Consider the following 23,333-nt stretch of genomic DNA (forward strand, 5'->3'; position numbering starts at 1 on the left):
GTATGTTTATTATTGTGTACTTTTTGTAACACAAACATCAATTTTCATTTCAGCGATTATTATAAACAATCAGAACCAGAACACAGCCTACAATGTTTTGAAATTAGAAAATTATAAGGTTAGGATATCCCCCATTTCTAGTGTCTGAAATGGGCCAATCAGCGATCATTCCGCCCTAGATGGATCCTAATTAAACTTTGCTACAATGAAAGTTAGAAAGTTTAAAGTATGCCAACTTTCAAACGTCATTTGTTACTCAATAATTGTTATTTTTTCTGCAAACTGGAAATTAAAGAGTCGAATACATAATTGATAATTGTCACTTCCTAATTGTTACTTACTACTTGCTAATCGAGTGTGCATAAGGTCACCATTATTCAGGATGCCGCGAGAAGATGAAATGTTTCAGAAGAAGGCTGTGGAATAGAATTAGGCTGCACAATATTTCGAATATCATAATTGAATTAAATGCCTATAGATAGTGCAAATAGTAGTGCAGATAGTATTTAGTGTGTATCGGTGAAATATATTTTATACTGTTGTTTGTTTCAATCTACTGTTTTTCTGATACAAAATGTATTATTGAGCATGAAAATAACCTAGAACACTGGCCGTATTAATATGGCCCAACTTCGTGCAAGCGTCCATCAATAAATGTTTATCGTTGATTATGGGCCATCTATTATCCAATGCTCCAAGATTTAGGTAACCAAAAAACATGTATCATGTTAAACATGATAGATATAATAATAACGATTTATTTTCCCAAGAAAAATACTATATTTATAGCGGAAAAAAAATCAAAAACTAACTACAACATAACCAAGTACGAACAGAGCACAAAAAAAATAAATATACCTACATATACACACATATACATATATGCACACATATATATTTGAATATGATTATCAACATGAACATAAATGCACTCATCAGATAATATATCTATTGGTTTCAATAAGGAATGTGTTGCCATATACTTGGTCAATGGATTTTGCAGCAAGCATTGATACGTTTTTGAACATGAACATACCTTTTAGTGGAGGTAAAAGCTTTCAAATGTCAAGGGTTACACGATTTTCTAAATACCGCTTTTATGGCAATGAATCGACATAAGGTAAGTATATGGACTTATTGAAAAAAGTAATTATTAATCAATTTCTTATGCCATATACAAAAAAACTTAAACGCAAACAATTCTGGTGACACGGTAACATTACAAAATGTGTATTATAATTTGATTTGGGCCTCAAGATTGTCCTAAATATGATCTGAAGCATATTTCTGAACGAAAGCCTTGAAGGGCCACAAAAATAAATATCTTTTTCTCATAATTCTCAGTTATGACTTTGAATTTACAGCTATGAGCGTGAATTCACAGTTACGACTGTAAATTGTCAAATTCACCGTGACAACTGTAAATTTACAAGTATAACTTACTGTAAATTATGATCATCGTCTGTAGGTAGCATCTTTGTATTTCGACCATTGACATATATAGACTATCCTTGCATCTTCTTGGCGTGTACACATTGTACTCGGTACAATAGATGTCAGCACGTTACATTTTTTGCAAATTCATTTAGTACATAAATGTTGATGGAACAAAAACTAACCTGTAACCCAAAGTATACTAGTGGCACTAGAACTCACATATCACATATTGAAATTCATTAGTTAAATATAGCTTTGATTAGGTTAATTTACAGGTTGAAATTTTGTTTTCTATATACCGAGTGCAAAGTGTAGATGTGATGAGATTGCTGTGTACAGACGCTTGTTCTAATTTAGTTATAACTGAATTTTAAATGTAAAGTTGATACTAACTGTTAATTCACACTTATTTCGTTTTGACAGATACGACATAGAACAACAGAACACAAGTTCACATTGGAATGTGTGCAGAAGAATGCCAAAATGTCAAAAATATCACATTAACATAAAGGTTGATCCTCAGAGTAATGATATAAATAGAGATGCCTTTCTGTCCTTGTTTCTGAAGCCAAATTACTTTGTTTATGTTTACGACAGTCTTCCGACTAACAGAAATGAATAATACCGGTATTTCGTCGTTTTTGGAAGTTTGGTGATTTGAGCGCTTATTGACCGATATAATTAATTTGTAGTGCAAAAAGTAATTTTGAAGATGGTGAAAACCTGCGTTATTTGTGGATTTTCACAATCCTCGCATGTTGATGTAACATTTGACATGTAAAAAACAAATGGAGCATGGGCGTAATCCAGAATTATCGATCGAATTAATAGTTGATAGTCATTAGATTTTCTTAACATGCCCCTGGATCCAGTCCAGAGGATTACGTAAACAATTCCCCCAGTCCCCTTGCTCACATTTTACTGTGAGAGAGATGAATTTCCTGGTTGTCTACAAATCTGTTGTGTTTATATACGGAGGGCATTTCTACTTATTTTTTATTACTCTGAGGGTTGATCTACTCTTAATGTAAAGTTGAATTAATTCATGCTGCATGAAATAAAATGTGTGAAAGCAATATTTTGACTTCTCAGTGATGATGTTGATGCTGATGCTAATGGTTTTTGAGGTTACATGTTTCCACCCTCATTCTTTTATATTTCACTTAAGATTAGTTGGTTTTTGGTGTTGAAATATTTTCAAAAAGTCAAACTTGGAAAATTATGTGTTCTTGGGAAGTAAAAATAGAATTCGTTAGAAGCAATTATTACCAAGTCAAATATTCGAAATTTTAGACATGTAATTTCAAGATTGGCGATTCGTGATGTATTCCCCTATCGTGATATACTTCCCTGAGATGCTTGTTAACATTTATATTGATAGGACCAACAGATGAATCCATCAGATTTATCGCTGAATCCAATAAAAAATTCTAAAAAGTATTTTTCATCGACTATTCCATTTTGAAAATCTCTTTCATTTGCATATTGATCAAATATCATCATAAAAGGAGTCTTTCAGATATTATCAGGCATACTTCAAATGAACTAATCGAAATATAGATTTTATACATGAAAATAATATGGGGATATGAGATTTCCAATCAGAATAGTGAAAAATGCTGTAGAATAGATGAATCGGAAAACCTGAATTTGTATAAGACATGCTTCGAGTTATTCGAGATATGCACGCGTGCATCGACTGGAATGCGCCTTTTGGTTTGATGTTCTGTCGTACCTGTCATTTCCGCGTCCTTTCTTGCAATTTTGCGTTCCCCGGTCAGTTTCCGTCTCTCCATCTTTATTTCTACGTGTTTATCTGATGCTAAACTGCTTTTCGCAAAAACGTTTCGATCGACTTTATGGTAAACAATTTCGTTTAAAGTTAGTAATATGAGTACCCGCGTCTTCGTCGGTGGGCTCACCCACAAAATCCGTGAACGAGATCTAGAAAAGTTCTTCAAGAAGTATGGACGAATCAAGGAGGTGTCCATGAAAAACGGTTACGCGTTTGTGGAGTTCGACGACCATCGGGACGCCGATGACGCGTGCTATGAGTTGAACGGCAAAGATTTGATGGGCGAAAGAATTACCGTGGAGAGAGCCCGCGGAACGCCCCGAGGCAGCGACCAATGGCGAGGAAGAGACGGGGGCGGAAGGGGCTACGGCGGCCCTCCTCGCGGCAGAAACAGTGGCGGCGGCGATAATTCCCGGACCCGAGACAAGTACGGCCCACCGACCCGCACCGAGTACAGAGTTATTATCGAGAACTTGTCTAGCCGCTGCAGCTGGCAAGACCTCAAAGACATAATGCGTAAGGCTGGCGAAGTGACCTTTGCTGATGCTCACAAGCTGGTCCCCAACGAAGGGGTGGTAGAATTCGTATCTTACAGCGATATGAAAAATGCCATCGAGAAACTGGATGATATTGAGATAAACGGACGCAGGATTAGAGTGATTGAAGACAGACGAGGAGGAAGGAAGAACAACAGATCTCCGAGCCGCAGCAGATCCCGTTCACGCCGTCGATCCAAGTCTCGCAGTGGAAGCCGCTCCAAGTCCCGTTCTAGATCCAGATCTAGGTCACATTCCAAAGAGAACAACAGAAAGAGGTCCAACTCCAGATCCGAAGAGAGAAACTGAGAGGCAAGCTTGCTTTCAGTTCAGAAGTTTTCGAAAGAAGTATGTTGTCGGTGTGAACACTAAAAATATTTAGATTTATTTTTTGTCTTCATCGTTATGAATCATTCTGATTTGTATGAATTTTTATTTGATTTATAACTATTTTTTTGGTTGAAGGCCCCTGGATATTTGACAGGACGTAATTTCACCTCCATTTTTGTTGTAACCCCTAAGTGTAATTATTAAATGAGTGTCCAATTCACCATTTTTTCACTGTATTATTTGCTGCATTTTCCTTTTGAAATCGCTATTCCTGATGATATTGACATTGGTAAATCACGTACTGAATATTTTTCAGGCTCCCACCACCCACATATGGTTAAAATCCTTGGTTCCACATTGGCATTCAAGGTTGTTCCATTTCACATTCAAGGCTGGGTTTCGGGGGACCCCAAATTCCATTTTCCAGTACGAGTCTGCCAGTAACTGAGACGAAAAGCCATTACTCTAACTCTACCTTTTGACAGAGGATTTAAAATTTTTTTAACGTCACATCTCCCGGAACTTTGCCTAATGATGGATCCACAAGGTCAGGGGGGCTGGGAGCCAAACCAGTGGGGGGGAATTAACAGCAATCCGTTTTCAATGAGCCGAACCTGCCAAGATGAACCCAGTTCCAAAAATATTCCAAGTAGATATCGGGATTGACATTTGCTGCTAATTGACATTTCCATAACTGTTCCATAAGATGATTCCATTTCCAAATGTATTCCAAGATTTTCAGCTCAAGGAGGGTATGCCGGGATTCCATGGCGCTCAGCTGGTGTTCCGTAACAGTTCATATTCTTTCCAAACTAAACCTGGGCAGGGATGAATTATGACTTAAGGTACTGATACTTGCACTTGAAAAAGAATCTCACTAGCTTTTTGCTGTGTTGTGCATCAATGACAAAAACTGTCTTATCTTCAAATTAAAATTCAACGAACCAGAAATGGAGATGTGTAAGAACCCTTTTTTTTCTAGTTGGTTTAATCTTCCATTTTTATGAGAGAATAATTTTGGTTTGTTGTTAGAGGAATTTTAAATCAGTCAAATTCATATTTGCAACTGCCAAGAAAGTAGCAACTGTCCTTGAAAATCTATTATATCAAAAGATGATTCTGATTATTTATTCAGGGTCCAGTTCCGGACAGTGTCTGCAAAAATTTGTAAAGAAATTTCCTTCTTTGTTGAGTAAATTGCGGACTTTATTGAGTCCTTCCTTCGAGGTTTATAATGAGAGAAAATACCTAAACTGTGAGTTATATTAACCACTTTATATTGCACGATTTTATTCAAAATAATAAAAGTTTCAACCAATAAAATAAGATGGCAATCACCACAATTAACTTCTCGTGTAAGTAAAAGTTGAAGAGTATTTTACAAGTAAGCAGGCATTTTTGGATGACAAATAAAAATATGGTCGACTGAAACAACATTCATCAAATTACAACTGGTGTTGAACTAAGAATTTCAACCAGAAAAATTTATGAAACTATAGTGGGAAGAACATTTTTCTCATATCAAAAAATGAAAACCTCACTGGAACGTTCACAAAGTGAAATGTAAGAAACATTCTAAATGCTATGTGGGTTAAATAGGATATCAGCTCATCAGAGATTGCAGAAAACCAAATGTTACAGATCCTCCAGCCCATCTTGAGCATGCAAGAGAAAGTGGGCCATAATTTTTTATTTGAGGTTCTTAAGTGAGATGATTCACATTTTCAAAGACACCAGTGTCTATTCTATATGGAATATTCAAGGACTGAATACTGCTTATTTCTATTTACTTCAATGAAATTCCTGATAATATTAATAAATGTTTCTGTTTGAAATTCTTCATTCAAAAACAGCAAATGAATCCATGTTTGTATCACCTACTCATCATAATTCATTCATATTATTTTATGATTGAAAAAGGATCTGATAGAAAGAATTATATCAGATGATAAATATCAGAAAGTGGGTCAAACTCTCACTTAAAGAATTATCTTCCATTTGCCTTTTCTTTTTCTTTAGAAGACTCCAACTTTTTTTATAAAAAGATAGAGAAGTAGGAAGCAAAGACCTTTCTTTTCAAACACTTCTTATTTTAAAATTCGAAATTCCTAAAATTTTGTGGATCACAAAAACATTTTTCAATGAATCTTCACTTTTCTGTTTGCTATAGAATAATTTTAGGAATTATACCACTGATATTACAATATATAAATTGATGAATATTACTGGAGTTTTTTCCCCAACACCAAATCGTTATTTTTACACCTCGACACGTGTTTTGATCACCAAGTGATCATCTTCAAGAGGAAGATAAAATTAGTTTCACAATATTGCCTATCTAAATATATTTACAATGTGTCTTTTTTGTAGTAATCAGTAAACCCAACAATATTATTTCAACAAGCTATATAGTATGCTATTTGGTATTGGTCCGTTATCGTTATTCATAATATTATTATGTTTACTTATTTTTACACTCTCATAGGCATCTAGCTGCCTGTTGTTGTTAACTTGTCTAACTAATCTTAAAGAACTGAAGTCTATGGAATGGTTTTGTTGCAAAATATGATGGGCGACTGCTGATTTTTCAGGTCTTCCATAGCACATTTAAAATATGGAAGACCTGAAAAATCAGCAGTCGCCCATCATATTTTGCAACAAAACCATTCCGTAGACTTCAGTTCTTTAAGATTAGTTAGACAAGTTAACAACAACAGGCAGCTAGATGCCTATGAGAGTGTAGAAATAAGTAAACATAATAATATTATGAATAACGATAACGGACCGATACCAAATAGCATATTATATAGCTTGTTGAAATAATATTGTTGGGTTTACTGATTACTACAAAAAAGACACATTGTAAAATATATTTAGATAGGCAATATTGTGAAGCTAATTTTATATAGCTGAAAATTGTTCTATATATATCTGTAACATTTAAACATACATAAGGACATATTGTAAACTAATAGAAAGGCCAATTGTAAAATTAATTTAGGGTGGTACACTTGTATGGGTGGTATTACTGATTACCTACCTGTATGATGTACCTGATTAGTATAAGTGGCTTTAGTTTTGAGTAGTTATTAGTTTTATCTTCCTCTTGAAGATGATCACTTGGTGATCGAAACACGTGTCGAGGTATAAAAATAACGATTTGGTGTTGGGAAAAAACTCCAGTAATAATCATTACTACACCAAAGGTTCCAAACAGTACATCACAAGTATATAAAGTGATATTGCATATTATGACTAAACATTTGATAAAAACAAAATCATATTTCAAATCATCTAAAGGAACAATTCATTTAGGTCAGTCTCGACTCCCCTAGGTTGATGGACTGACACATATCAGAAACAAGTATTTCCCTGGCTAATACCACGAAGGGCGTTTGATTATAACCGACAGTTGTCAGTGCAGGATTCTTCACTGAAGTTGGTGATGCAACTGTCCCAATATTTGTTTATTCAATGAACAGAATGTTATAAACAAATACATTTTCATACTTCATTTTTTTAAATTCTAAAATTATGAAAAACCATGTAACGATTCGTAATGGAGTGATATATGGATATTTTCATTATTCATTTATGACAAATTGTTGAATGAATGAACAAATGAAACTTTGTATTTGAAATCAATGGTTTATTTCTCAATATCAATATTTTCTTGCTAAAAAATACTTGAACAAGTTTTTATGCCATGAAATTTTTTTCAAAGAACTTTTTTCCTGAAAATTATTCAGATTAATTCACAAAAGATAATTATCTCAAAAAGTTCATTTATTTATAACAATCATTTGAATAATAAAAATAATTTAAAAAAATATGTATACATATATAATACTAGTACTATGTTGTATCGCTGCTGTTCCAATGTTTTATCAGAATTAACGACCTTAGGCGTGCGCAGCGTTATAAAACAGTGCTTTCAAAAATTTGTTCTACAGCTCCATCTAGTGGTGAGTTACAGAAAAATTGATAGTCTGAAAACCTCTATGAAAAATTACTTATACATGTCAAGTTTCATCACGATCGGTTGAGCGATGTATATATATATATATATATATATATAGATAGAATTAAATATTTCGGTTAAACAGCAAGCAAGAAAGCGTACTCTTTTGACACTATAATTCCGAACATTTTAACAGTGAAGTCATCTTCAGGAAAAAACTACATACGAGTTTTATGGCTAGAGAAATCTGTTTAAAAAAAATCTGTTTTTTCCGTTAATCAGCTGTCGCCCCCATACGAAGGACAACTCTCAGAAGTTGAGAAACTTGTGCGAGCTAATGACTACCTTTAACGTGTGATTCCTAACACATCCTCTGTATTCACTTGTTCTCAACTTGAGAAACTGTTGGTGAAAAACTAGTTACAAATAGAGTATATAAAAAAAAATGTTTTACCGTCTTCATTGATACAAAGTGGTTCTGAAAATCTCAAGAAACCAAAAAACTTGAATTTTTTTTGGAAGCAAAATGCTCATCGGTATCTTGAAATGGCTTCCATGAAATTGATAGTTCGTTTTGTCTTAGGGGTAAGCAGCAAGCTGAACCTTGTCTTAAACCACCCAGTAAGTTCCATTCGGCCTTTCCATTTACAAAAAAAATCACAGGATTCCAGACACTTGAATGCCGTAAGAACTTTTTGAAGGCCTTCAGTCCAAAGAAAGCAGAAGCAAAACCTTTCCATCCTTCTTCAAAGAGTCAAGAGTTCAACGGTTCTTTCAGCTATTCAAGAATTTGTCTTTAGTGTCTTCTGTTTCCTTCCGACTTCAATACATCGGTAGAAACGAACTGAATTATGAAATAAAAAGTGTAATGTTTCAAACTTCGTTAAATAATTGCTAAATCCATACAATTGATTATTACATAGTCGTTTTGTAAGATGCAAAAAAAGAACAGTAATGAGAAAAAACTTCCTTCACAAGTAAACTTTAATCTTTTTTCGAGAAGAAGCAGAAGAGTTGATTTTTATATTGATTAATAGTTGTAATCATTTGAAACTTAGGTGAGTATGACAATCTTGCAAGTATGCCTTGAAGTTTTGAAGGAAATGGACAACTGGGGATCGACAAAGCTACCAACCAACGAAAGAGGATAAATTATAACATTATGAGAAATAATAAATCTGTCGCAAAATGTATGGTATTTTTATTAACATTTTTAACCTGAGAATATTTACAAATTAAAATTACATGTAAACAAATTAGGACATTATCTAAGTATTCATTTACATACACTTAATGAACGGTTCAAATACCTTATAATTGTTTTGAAAATAATGGTTCATACAAAAAGGTCATTTTTACAAAATTGGAGTTTGGTACACTAATGCATCCTCGTCATTGAATTATTGCATTTTAACTCAATTCATCATCTATATAATCGAAAAATTAAAGAAATATTTGGGCCAGTTTTAAGAGCAATGTTTTATGAAATATCCCAAAGAAAACGTTTAATCACCTTTGAAAAAAATTTAGATATTAGAAATCGAAATATTGTCATTCGATTCTGTCGTAATTTGTTCTGTCCATGTCTGAAAGACTTCACTGAAACCATGTATGAATGTCGTATGTTTCCCCCGAGAATGCTTAAATCCACACCAAAAAAGGATAAACTGATTCTTTAGAAGTGTACTTTATATCTGAATACTCTAAAAATTAAATATTAAATTTAGACTTGGATATAAGAGAAGGCAGTCAATTTATTACCCTTTCGTTTTTCATCTTGAACACAGCAGTTTTGATACAGGGTGTTCATTAAACATATGGCAAAACATTAAGGGGCCTTTCTAAGAATATTTTGTCATTTGATGATTTTTGACTTGATGCTTTGTTTCAAAGATACGGGGCAAAAGGAATTTCGACAATAATTTTTAAATTTACGCCGGAATAAAAGTATAGTGTACTACACTGGACCTACCAAGCAATAAACAATTCTGTTGGTACCTACCTATCAACGACTCCAGTGGAAGATTTGAAAAATCTGATAATTTCTGGGTATAACGCAATCTGAAATGATCCTGTTGTGTTTGAAAGTGTTCAGGAATCGATTGGATTCTCGCATCCGAGCGGGGGGTAGTCATTTTTAACAGTTCTTTTAGATTAGGAAACATTACATGTAACTTTTGGTAATGCATTGTTATTGCCGAATTTTTTTTTTGCTCCGTATCTTCGAAACAAAGCGAAAAATCATCAAAGGACAAAATATTCTTAGAATAGTCCCTTAAATTTTTACCGCAAGTTTAAAAAACACCCTGTATATACACTTACAAGACAAAAAATGTAAAACTGAAAAATTGTTCAGACTTCGGCTTATGAAACTGAAGCATATTGCCATTTTGTAATGCTTTTTAGTTTATATTGATAACTGTAAAATACATTATTGTCCCCAGAAAACGTGGGACAGTTCCTTCAGTGGTATAAACGGGAAACATTCCACTTTGTAGTAAAATGAAAATGTGCTTAATGTCAATAATTTGGGAAACCATATATATGGTAATAAAGTAAAATTATTGTTAAGCAGTTTAGTTAACCCAGAATCCTTCAAAAGAACGTCTTAATAAAAATAATTCTTTTGGTTTGATGTGTCAGAAAACAATGTTGGAGAACAAACACATAAGATGAATAGAACAATTATAGATATTTCATCTTCTTTGTTTCTAATACAAAGTTTTTTCTCACATGAATTGATTTTTATTTTTCCAATTTTGAAGATTTACTTGCCTTTATTCTCTGAAAGACTTTTTTTGTGGAAGACTCAATACTTCTTACTGTTTTTTTTGGTATATAACCTACAATTTGAAAAATAAAGCTGAATCAATAGAGACGTCAAATAAAGGGCACACTGAAAAGTTCACCCCAAAAAATTACTGTAGAGTTCAATTAGTAACTTTAATTTGCCTACAGTATGAAAAAATCAATTGAAAACAATGAAATATTTATAATTAGTATAAATACAGTGTATTTGTATTTTCAATATACTTTGTTCCTGTGGAAAAAGTAATACAGGTGAAACCTCCATACCCTTAGATGTGAGAAAAAATGTTTTTCCGTTAACCAGCTGTCGCACCCTTACGAGCGACAACTCTCAGACGTCGAAAACTTGTGCGAGCTTTTAACGTGTGATTTCTAACACGGGAAGACAGCTGGCAGGATCTAGAATAGCGGACCATAATTTGAAATCGACTGGTGATCACGCTGTAGAATGGCGTGAAACAAACATTTTCATCAAATGAATAAATTAGAAAAAAAAAATCCGAATATATTCGTGCCATCACTAAGAAGAGTCTTTAAAAAGGGAAATATAAACCTTTACAGAATTCTCCAGTTGCGATCACTAAGAAGAGTAGGGGGGAAACTGTTTAGTTAGCCCCTTATTACACTTCAGCAGATTTAGCTTTGTTTATTTTTCAGATTATGGAAGGTTATATACCCAAAGAAACAGTAATAAGTACTTGCCTTTGTTTCTCGTATTTTACTTTCTCTCGTTTTTCCTCACATTCCAACTCCATCGGATTTCTCTAGTGTACACTTCAGTTCAAAAATCTTTTGTCACATTTTTAGAAATTGAAAGAACTCATCAACAGCATTCAACTTCAAAAAATTCAACTTTTGGTGATTAATGTTGATACTGCTTATTCTGTCTTTGGCTCACTATTACTGTTAGTGTCTTAGATCTGTTTTTTATATGTAGGCACACCTGTTCTCTGAATCGTACATACATAAACAAAGTTGTCAAAACCCTTTCAGGAAGAATTTCGTAAAAAAAATCGGGAAAAATTTCGTAAACATAACATTTTGTCAATTTTTTCAGAAAGGTATTGAAATGGTATACCTCCAATAGTTAAATTCTGAAATGACAGATTGAAAAAGGGGGAAAACCTATTTTTTAGGGATCTGTTCAACTTGCAATGGCAAATACATTGGAAAAATGGCTCACGATTTGATCTCCTCAAACAAAAGTTTGTGGAGATCAAATCATAAGTTGTAGTTTAAGAAAACATTGATTTTTGGCAGTTATTGATAGTTATCTGAAGAAAGTCCTTTTCAACAATCAATCCAACCAGAATTGAATAATTAAGGTGTCTCTAAAAAGGAAAAATTGAGAAACTATTTTATGGTTCATTATTATCATATTTTAGACAAAAATTGACTATGTCAAAAACTCTCAGACTTTAGTTTTGAAGCATAAAACCTTCCTTAATCTTCAGTTCTATCGATACTGCCGCAAACACATCTAAAAACTGGCCCTTAATGTAATTTAATACAAAGTACTCATATATCAAAAACTTAAACAAAAAATTAAAATCACAAAAGAAATAGGAACATACAATTCGACTACTTCCGTGGGATTTGACACTCACAAGCACAAAATCTGACTTCAATCAAAGACATTCTTCACTTTTTTTAAACAAGATCTTAAAAAAATACATTTTTTAAAGAAACCACTCACTTTTTTACCTTAACTCGATTACTATGGTTAATATCCAACTATTTCAAAATTGACACATACAAGTGAAAATATTTTTAATCCTAGAAAATTTTGAACGAAAAAGAAAAACCGGCAAAACCTCTAAAGTTTGAAATACAGTCATAATTTAAAGGAAACCAGACACAAAGTGGTGTAAGTGTTAAAACCCTGTTTGAAATGAACCACCCGGTGACTTGAAGACTTTTTTCGAATCATTTCAACTTTGAAATTATTTTGAATTTGATTTCTGACTCCAAAAACAGGGGGGCACATTTCGAATACAACTCCATTTCAGCGAAAATCGGTCTCAATAGCCTTAAAAAGATTAATAAATACAAAAAACAATTCAGCATTAATATGTTTGTGTGACCCTAAAGTATGAATTAATATGTACACAAACCATCGAATCCAAGCAAATTACTCTGTCTGCATACAAAATTCCTACTCTTAGTGGTTTAGTAAAAAAGTCTTGAACCCATTAGGATTCCTCAGATTATTGGTATATGATAAAGCGACAATTAAATTAATTATAATATGAACATAGTGAGAAAATATATACATTCAATAAAATACTATTCAGTCTTCAACTACAAATTAACTTAAATAAATAAAAAAAGATAAGAAAAATATACGATGATTTTTGGAAAAAAAGTACTATTCGATGAATTTCAAAATACCTCCTAATAATTAATCAAAATTCACACGATTTTTCTATCAGTAGAGGCCAGAGTTTTAAAATTGTTAAAATCCATCATAACTCAATAAACGACTGATGGAACTGAACAATTCCAAAACGCTGGCCATCGAACATACTTCCTGTTATCACGACATCTATCTATCTACTTCACCGACATAACCCTACTCTGTTATAACGAGCAAAAAAACACCTCAAACACAATATACTCGAAACAAAAGAGATTCGCCCAAGAGCATAATCAGTAGATATTTGATCAGTTGCTAGAGAAAAAAACGATGATGTTACTCTCAATTTGTTTTGACTGCAGTCTGCTATCTGATCCAGTCAGATTTTTGTGTGAAAGTTACTTTATGTATCTCATTCCCTATTAAGTAACAGTTTTCATGAATTTGAACATAATTTTTACTAAAATTGGTAACCCACGATTCTTGAACTCAATTCCATCAGATATTCATTTGTACAGTTAGTTCAATAGTCAAATCAACTTTCAATTCAGACTTGGCATATGCGCGACCTTTTTCACTATTTTCAGATAAACGCCTACTTCATGATCAACTTTTTTTTATCGCCAAAACTTGGAATTGAGAATGTAACAACGACTCGGGAACCATCGACACGTTTCGTTTTATCAGCAAAAATGAAAAAAAAACTTTGAAACTGCAAATTCATGAGTTGGAGAGCTATGTCAAAAATCAAATGTGTCAAGGGTTTTCCATTTCTAAAAACGTTTCAGAAAACACATCATTTCTCAAAGAATGTAAACTTTCATGGCCGGAGACAACTGTGTGAAAGCTATTTTCCGTGTAATTTGCAAGTTTTTATGCCTGACGTTTCGTCTACTACTGCGATATACATTATCAAAGACGAAAGGCCCGAATTGTTGTTCCTGTTGTTTTGAATGCAATCTCACTGTTTTCGAAACAACACAGTCTTACAGCGTTTGAAACACTGCACATAAAAACCTGAAGAACACGGTCAAAACCCCCGGAAAATAGCTTTCACCATTATTTACTGTTCATATCATTGAAAATATCGTGATTTTGTGAAAAACATTGAAATAACGTGGAAAATACGCCATTCTTCATACAAACTATTACCTCATCAGATGTAGGACCCTCCAAACAAGGCTGTTCAGTGTTATCAGTTGTCTCTTCATGGCTTCTTACTGAAGCTTTTTGGTATTTTCTTAAAAAGTTTATTAGCAGAGATTTAGGTTGATTCATTCTTTTGTAGAATTGATTAATAATTTGTCAAACATGCAATAAAAAGGTAAAAACAAAAACACTGTGTTTTTTATGCTATATCTCCGGAATCAGTGAATAATGAAGATGTTTTGAAAATGCATTCGATTTCAGCCATTTTTCTAACTTGTATATCAACTGTTGTAACTCGTACTATTCAAACTAACTCACACTAAAATTATGCGATGGAAATGAAACGACTCAAACGTGTAAAATTTGACACAAAAACATTCATGAATATTCTAGCAAATCTCTATCGAAATAAGGTTGAAATATCAGTTGTTGAGCTAACAAAGGCAGTTTGAAAGATAAGTGAGGTGATGCTTCATAAAAAATATTCAACTGGTCTTGAATGTGCCCCTGTTGAAAGACATTCTCTTCTTGATATGTCAACGAAACCATAAGAATAACTTTGAAACTCTAACAGCTGGACTTTTAACGAGCTTCTTCTCCTTCGCGGAAGCTTTCTTATCAAATGAGCAAAATCACTATGTTTCCTACGTATTTACACTCTTTCAAACATCTGAATCTCAAGCAACATATTTTTCATTCACACCCGTAATACTAACTCATCGGTATCACGAAAGAAACTGAATGAAAATCGACCTACCTCCCCCTAGGGCTAATCATAATATAAGCAAAAAAAATTGAATCTAATCATTGTATAAAATGCTTTGATACGCACCATGAACTTCAAAAAAAATAAAAATACAAAATATCACTGAATTTGTCTGAACTATAAGTAGAAGAATTTCATCAGTTTTTCTGTCAACTGGACCGGGAAGAAAAACCGAAAGATTTCACGAAAAAATCCCTATACAATAGTTCCAATGTTTAGAAATTTCCCCATTTTCTCAACAGCCCAGCTTCTCCATGAAACTTCCCCGATCGAAACTGTTTTAACCAAAATCGAACAAGCCCTACTCTTTGAGAAAAGATCAACTTGATTTCCTCAATAAGTTCGAAAAGTTTTTCATCGACATACCTCGATGACAAAAACCCCACACCTGACACCAAATAATGAGAGAAGTTCCAGTGTTGCCCAAAAGACAAATCAATCAACAAACAAAATAAATACCGGCACACGTGATCATCGATGGTCATTTCTAAACCAGTGACAAATAAAAATGGTAGTTGTACTGTTGGTTGTTGATGTTTCTAGTATTATGCCTATTACTAAGAGTGTGAATGTGGTTCTATGGGCAAGAGGTAGGAGGACGTTTGGGCCACCATGTTGTCCCCACACGGCGTATAACCGTTATGGAACATTTCCGGTATCTGTACGAGGGTTTCGGCTAAACTGTGTTCGTCCAAGAGAGAGTCCAAGAGCCCTTGCGTCTGACTCAACTTTTCGAGAGATTTCACGTCATTATCAACAGCTGCCAAGGCTTTCTCTAATTCCTCAGCTTCTTCTCGAGAAGGTTCATATTCGCCATTTCGGTTAACTGAAAGAAAAGGCACTGAACTTTGGGTGTACCACAAGGTCCACTTTCTGGACTCGAAGATTTTCTACGTATAATAAGGACTGATATAACTTGTATGAAAGAAGTACCTGTGAAAAAGTCACTAAATTCATCAACTTGTATGGTGCTGAGCACTGTACTGATATCGGTTTCTTCCAACAAGTGGGCTTGCGTCACCAATGCTTGTTCTAATCCATTTTCGTTTAGTCCAAGCACCTGGTCGACCATTTGCATGTCTTCCACTTCTAGTTCCGGAGATCCAGCCTCGATAATTTCACCACCATCTGCGAATTCAACAGAAATAATAACAAAAAAAATGAAACTTTATGAATAATGTATATGTATATACTCACCAGAACCTGATGAAGTTCTAGGAGGCATGTGAAGTATTGCACTTGAGACAGGGGTTTCGTTACTTTTGTTAATCAATTTTCTTCTTTTCTTGCTTCTCTTCTGCGGCCTGATCATCGCAGACGGTTTTACTTTTTTCCTCAGTTTCTTTGGCTTCGCTTCTTGGTACAATTTGTAATTATCCTGGAAAATCAATGACGAGTTAGATCTAAATATTTCATAACCTGACACAACTAACAAGAGACAGGTTGAAATCGTTAGCAAATTAACCAAAATCAGTTAGCAACATTTGCACAAAAAAATGAGAGATTTGAATGACAAGTTTTTTTTTGTATTCCCATGAAGAATATAATTTTTTATGTTCCAAGTAAATTATTGAAAGATACTGCATCTGATTTGTTGTTTTGAAAAAAATTCTCTTCTTCATAATTGAACCATTACCTCACCTAGTAAATTTGTTAAAAAATATATTAATATATTATTGACTATATTGTTTGTATGTTTGTTCATAATGTGTTATTAGGATAGATATGTGATGGAATTGGCCGATACTTGATGAACACCTGTAACGTATTCAAGAAACTCTTCATTGGAAGATTTTCACTAAACAGTTTTACCAAAACGCAAGACGTGTTTCGCTATACAATAGCTTATTCAGGCGTATCTCTACTTTACTCTCAGACACGCCTGAAGAAGCTTTTGTGTAGTGAAACACCTATTGTGTAATCTCAACAGAAAGATTTTATTTTTTCAGCAATTTCAACTTCAATCTCGAAAATTCGAAAATAGAATAAAATAGAATATGGTTATTTCATCACATTAACTACAAAATGTACAATAATTGAACAATATTTGTGGTTATACATACTGATTACATCTGAAATAGTAATTTTTGTAAATAAAAAATAAAAACACTTTTAACATATTAAAAGATTAATGTCTCACAATTCAAATATTCGTCGATGGAGTAGAAACAGTGCCTTAAGGTGAGTGCTTGAAACGGTTATAACTCAGACCGGTAATGTCTGTTGGTATTTTATTGTATAAATGTAAGTTGAGTGAATTTTCAGCTAATAGATCCAGTCTATAAAAATGAGGCCTCAGGTGTGCACCTCTTCGAGTAAGTAATTATGAAAGTCAGCATTTGTAAGGTACTTAGTATTATTTTTGTGAATCTCTAAAATGTTATAGAGTATGAAAATACATGGCAAGGGTAGAAGAAGGTAGAGAAGGACTGTCGGAAGACAGTGTGTGTCGCCTCTGTTTGGAAAATGATGAAACAGCAGAGCATATACTTTGTGCCTGCCCCGCTGGGGAACGAATCAGGTTTTTAGAGTTCGGCAGAGCTGTACCCATACAAATTAATCGGCTTCGTTAAGAAGCTGGGTTTATTTGACCGAGTGTAAAAAGATGTGAGCCACAATAAACCCTTGCGGGTTGCGGTGGAGGGACGAATAGACCCACTCACTTTAGACCTAACCCAACCTATACTTGATGAAAATCCATTATAAGGGGTGTGTATTTCTCGAAAATTTGACTTTAGTCACGAAATTTTAACTTTAAACTCAAAATTTTGACTTTACATTCTAAATTTTTACTGTGAATTTGAGTTTTGGATTTGAATTCATGAAACAATAATTTAAAAAAAAGATTATTTTGCTACACTTTTCAAATGTACGTTATACTTTTCATCTTTTCATTTTTGAAATATATTAAAAAACTACATTGGTCTCACTATTTTGGTTACAAAATATATTTATAAATATTTTTTTGATATAGTTCTTTTAAAATGGTATCTGAAAGATGGAAAGCGTAGATGTATTTTTTGAAAGTGTATTATTTGTTTATAAATTCAAATTCAAAATTATCGAATTTAAAATGGAATTTATAAGAATAACAGCTAAATTTCGAGTTTGAAGTATTACAAGATTAATGTTGAAATTTCTAGTTTAAAGTCACAATTGTGAGTTCAGAATCCTCGAGTTTAAAGTCACAATTGATCACATTTGCGTAAAAAAGTTTGTGAGTAAAACATAGTGACGCGCTTGTCACATGATGAAGAGGAATATTTTTTCTTTATTTCCTTTATTTCCTGATAGGCAAGCCTAATATAAACATAATTAATGTACTTTATCTTAATATAATACATAAAAATCAAAATAAATCAGTCGATAATAACCAAATAACAGAAAATCACAAAAAAAGAAAAAAAAACTATATCGCACATATTCTATATAGGATACACGTTTACATATTTACTTATATATTCATTCAAAACAAAGTCTAAGTTATTATTATATTTTAAATATAAATTAGCTTTAATTCAGTTTTTCGTTATGAATGTTACCAAGTCCCTCTTGAATAGACGGAGAGAAGAAGAGTTTTTTATGTTATTTGGTAGTTTATTGAAACTGTCCAGACCTTTGAAAAATAACGAGTTCATATTGCTACGTGAATTTGTCCTTGGGATGTGAAAATTGGTGTTCAATCTAGTATCATGATGATGTACTTCACTATTTGTGATTAAAAGGTTTACTAAGTATGTTGGTTGCAATTTATTTATTATTGTAAATATAAATATCATAGTTTGATAATACAATCATTGAGAGACATTAAGCCACCTTAAACTACAGAGCATATTATGTATAGTTGTCACTCTATTGCAGAGTAATATTATTCGCATTCCACGATTTTGTAACTGATTTAATTTGTTCTGATTCAAGAGATATAAGAGAGTCCCGCAAAAATCGTAATGAGGTTTTATTATGCAATTATAGCACGTTATTTTGGCATACATTGATAATACAGATGCCACTCTAGAAAAAAAATACAGTTTCTTTGATATTTTGCTTATTATATAGTCAGCATGATCATTCAATGAAATTGTAATATCTACAATAAACCCTAGATACTTAATTTTGACTGTGTTTCTCCCAATTTTATTTTGTTTATACTTTGTTGTAATGATCATCGCCTTAGTTTTAGTGATTTCAAGTTTCAGTTTATTTATTCCAAGGTACAACTCAATATTTTTCAATGAATTATTCATCTTTTCAATAGCGACTTGCAAGGTTTTATCGTAGGTATATATTAATGTACCATCTGCAAATAAGTTAATCACATGATCACCATCTACGTAATTGATATCGTTTATATAAATCAGAAATAGTGAAGGTCCTAATACACTACCTTGTGGAACTCCAAAATCATTCACTAACTCTTGTGAGTAGCACATTAATTTTTGTTATTTGACTCCGCGAACTGAAGTAACTTTTCGTCTACTTCAAAACTACATCACCAATACCATAATATTTGAGTTTTTGGATTAATATATCTCTGTCTATTGTTTCGAATGCCCTCTTTAAATCCAAGAATGTACAAATAACGTAATTATCTTTATCAATTTTTTCTTTCCAATTTGTTATTGTGAACTGTAAGGCAGCCTCACACAAATGTTTTTTTCTGAAGCCTGACTGACAACCTAAAAGTAACCTGTTTTCATCAAAGTGTTTGTTGAGTTCCTCATATACTACTAATTCCAATACTTTTTCAAGGGTTGGAAGGGTATTGATAGGACGAAAATAACATGCTTCATAAGTATTATTTATTTTTGGTATTGGTATTACTGTGCTTATTTTGAAGTGTTGTGGAAATTGTCCTGTTTGAAGAGACTTATTAATAAAGTTCAGTATAACATGCCCCAAGGTGTTGAATGTCTCTTTTAGAAATAGACTGTTCATTATCTCAGATCTAATAGTTTTATTTATTGAAAATATATTTTTCAACTGCGGCAAGTCTATCTGTTTAAAAGAATTTAATTTACAATTTACTATGTTGAAACTGTTTGAACTCCAGTCTGACTCAGAATTTATATTGTTTACAATTTCAGCTATACTATTGACAAAATATTCATTGAATGCATTTGCAATATCAATTTCTGTGCTACAAACTTTTATTTGATCACCGGCATTGAATACTATCTTTTCAAAATTATAACTTTCAATTGGATTTATAAGTGATTTTAAATATTTCCACATTTCTTTCGCATTATGTTTATTTTCATTAATTTTCTGTTCATAACAAAGCTCTTTCTTTACTTTCAACATATTCACATAGTCATTTCTCACTTTCATATAAGTTTTGTTAGTTTTGGATTATCATGAACAATTGTTCGATTAAAATCAATATTTGTTACAACATAATCAATAAGAGTAGAGCTATGCTGCGTACACCGCAGCATAGCTCTACCTTTCCTGTCCTATATTTCAAGGCTATGAGAAGTCATATTTACAATAAGTGAATTGTGAAAATGAGTAATAACCGAAAAAAACAGTCAAACGTCCTTCACTTACCCTTTTTCTAGCGTGCTCGGCACACAGCGGCAGTTCGTGAGATATGTCGAAGACAGGCGTTGAGCATTGCGTGTTGTCCGCGAACTTGGCCGTGCAGTACTCGAAGAGCGCCTGCTCTGCGTTCATCATGATGTGCAGCGTGCAGTGCTTCGCACACGGCAGCGCAGGCCGCGAGCACTTGCCCGCCTCGCATGTGCGCGGCGCCACGAGCCGTCCTTGGCCGGCCGCGTGCTTGTTCCGGACGGCGGCGGAGGATGCCGAGAGGCGGTATCGCCGGTCGGAGAGGTCTGGGAATTTGTTCGGGTTGCCGACGTTGCTTCGGATCAGCTGCTGGATGTAGCGTCGGAACTCGTGTCTAGTTATTTCAATCCTCTCTTCCCTAGATCTGTCTTCTAATTTGAATTTCTGAAAAAGCGACGGTTTGGTTATTTTACAGTAATAAATACTGTGTCTCAACGTGCATTTGATTAAGCTAGTTAGCATCTTTAGGAAGTGATTAGCTAACTAGTGAAATAGAAGTTTTGATGTCGAGAAATTGTTTTGAATATATACAATCAAAACTACAGAATAGGAATGATAAACTAATACCACTAAACCTACAAAATATCTGAAAATAATATTTTACAGACATCACCAAAGTATACTTTATAAATTACATCGTAGTATACTCCAAAAATGCATAATCAAAATATATTCTCAAGTTCAAGCATGGATGTCTACTAGATATACATTAATGGCATGTTGTGACAGACATCACCCTAATTTCACTTTTATTCATCAAATTAAGGTTATAATTTCTTATTAAAAAATTACCTCAAGGCTAGCACTGAACCAGTGTTGCTGATAATGATTGTGGACATCTGTGTCCGTTTTTATCCGCTGCAGGACTTCATGATGTGTAGCTTTTCCGTTTTTCGCCCTCATTTTAGAATTTACAGGAGGCGACTCCATTTTAACATTAATTTCACCTATATCTGAAAATTTTGCATGTAAGAACCATCCGAAATACTGAGAAATCCTCACCTATAATACTGTGGGCAGTAACGTTATTCTCGAAATCCAAACTTTCAGGCTCTATTTTCACCTTGGTTTCAGGATAACTACCATGTAATGTAGTATTCGATTGACCCATCGGGTCAACGAGATATTGTCGATCCCTATATTTCTCATTATTGAATGTATATTTGACACCTATTCTAGACTTACTGTGATTTGAATTATAAAGTGACTTACTATTATGAATTTGATCAATTGAAGGTGACGTTTTTAGTCCATTACACCTAAAACAAAAAATTGGTAATTCCCAGAGTCCTATGAGTCAGAGTCACTCCGTGGTAACTTTAATAGTGACTCATTTGAAAATCACGAAACTGTAGCAGTTCCTCTTCAAATTTCATCTATTACACATACAGACTAAATTACCTTTGATTTCCTTTAATCCCTGAATTGAACATCTTTAGGTTACTTATGAATTGTAAATTCGACTGTGCATTGTAACTACAATCATTTGAAGGATCCTTCTGGGTAGAACTTTAATTGGACCATTCTGATATCAAACAATGATCTGAAATGAACGTGTCATTAAAAACTTGAATAAATATAACTACTTTCAATCAAATTACCATTGTAATTGTTATTCTTCTGAATAACAGCTCGGTTGACAGGTCATATAAGGTTATAACATCAACTGTTTCCTGCTAAGTGTGCACAATATTTACAACCTTTATTCTCAGAGTTTCAAAGATATTGGAGATATGACTAAATCATCTAGATACTTTATAAATCAAAAAGAATTCATGTAAAAATTAAATCTCTTATATTTTCCTAGTTTTGTTGACAAATGACAAAAAGGAAATTGACACCACGTGTTACCAACACTGATAGTTAGAAAATTCAGTGTTGTGAACATTGAAAAAAAATATTTAGACTTATATGTACATAAAGATTATACAAATATAAAAGTAATTAAACAAAATGAATTAAAATATGTAACACCTATACAGTAGAATATAGTGTGTAAAAAAGTAGCAGTAATAAACGAGATTAGTAGAGAGAAGAACGACGAACAACTCAGTTGGATTAATATGTGTTCGTATATATTGAGATAAGGAGCGTTTGAAGAGTTGAAGGGTGTTACTTTGTTTAACTTCATTTATTGAAGACGAAAACTGAAATGCGTATCCGAATATACATATCAAAATTATTGATACAGCAGCATGAGGAAACATCCTCTCAGTTATCTTAGACATACAAAACTGAAGTTTTATCTTCCTCTTGAAGATGATCACTTGGTGATCGAAACACGTGTCGAGGTGTAAAAATAACGATTTGGCGTTGGGAAAAAACTCCAGTAATATTCATTACTACACCAAAGGTTCCAAACAGTAGATCACAAGTAATATCTTCTTGTCAACTGAAACAACAATTTTCGAATAACATGGGTGGTGCAAAACTTAAAAAAGGAAAATATTAATAAAAGTTACCATTTTTTTTATTTTATTACTGTAAGGAACTACGTTCCTTACGGTAATAATCAACTTTTCCCTAGAGTTTGACGTACAGATTATCAAGTCTAGATGTCGCTCAGTTCGTATTGCTTTCTGAATAGTGCTCCTCAAAATTAAACTGTGCGAAGATAGCCAGTTTTG

At 33.2% G+C, this 23,333-nt stretch overlaps 2 protein-coding genes across 2 annotated transcripts; one reads left to right on the forward strand and one right to left on the reverse strand.

Moving 5' to 3' along the window:
- The first annotated feature begins 3,194 nt into the window (after positions 1-3,194).
- LOC111517620 (serine-arginine protein 55) lies at positions 3,195-9,250 on the forward strand. Its single transcript, XM_074180858.1, has 3 exons — positions 3,195-4,116; positions 4,415-4,943; positions 8,643-9,250. Exon 1 carries the CDS (start codon positions 3,328-3,330, stop codon positions 4,075-4,077), a length of 750 nt encoding a protein of 249 aa, XP_074036959.1. The 5' UTR covers positions 3,195-3,327; the 3' UTR covers positions 4,078-4,116; positions 4,415-4,943; positions 8,643-9,250.
- Positions 9,243-22,543, reverse strand: LOC111517619 (lethal (3) L1231). The gene is made up of 8 exons (XM_023173821.2): positions 22,308-22,543; positions 22,108-22,249; positions 21,709-21,965; positions 21,499-21,659; positions 20,686-21,090; positions 16,336-16,516; positions 16,072-16,266; positions 9,243-15,964 (listed from the first exon to the last, which is right to left on the reverse strand). The coding sequence occupies exons 2-8, from the start codon at positions 22,137-22,139 to the stop codon at positions 15,696-15,698; spliced, it is 1,500 nt and encodes a 499-aa protein (XP_023029589.2). The 5' UTR covers positions 22,140-22,249; positions 22,308-22,543; the 3' UTR covers positions 9,243-15,695.
- Positions 22,544-23,333: the final 790 nt, after the last annotated feature.

Source organism: Leptinotarsa decemlineata, unplaced genomic scaffold, assembly GCF_025532065.1.
Source record: "Leptinotarsa decemlineata unplaced genomic scaffold, Ldec_3_MD MMD2_tig00026307_RagTag_RagTag, whole genome shotgun sequence".
Lineage (NCBI taxonomy): Eukaryota > Metazoa > Arthropoda > Insecta > Coleoptera > Chrysomelidae > Leptinotarsa > Leptinotarsa decemlineata.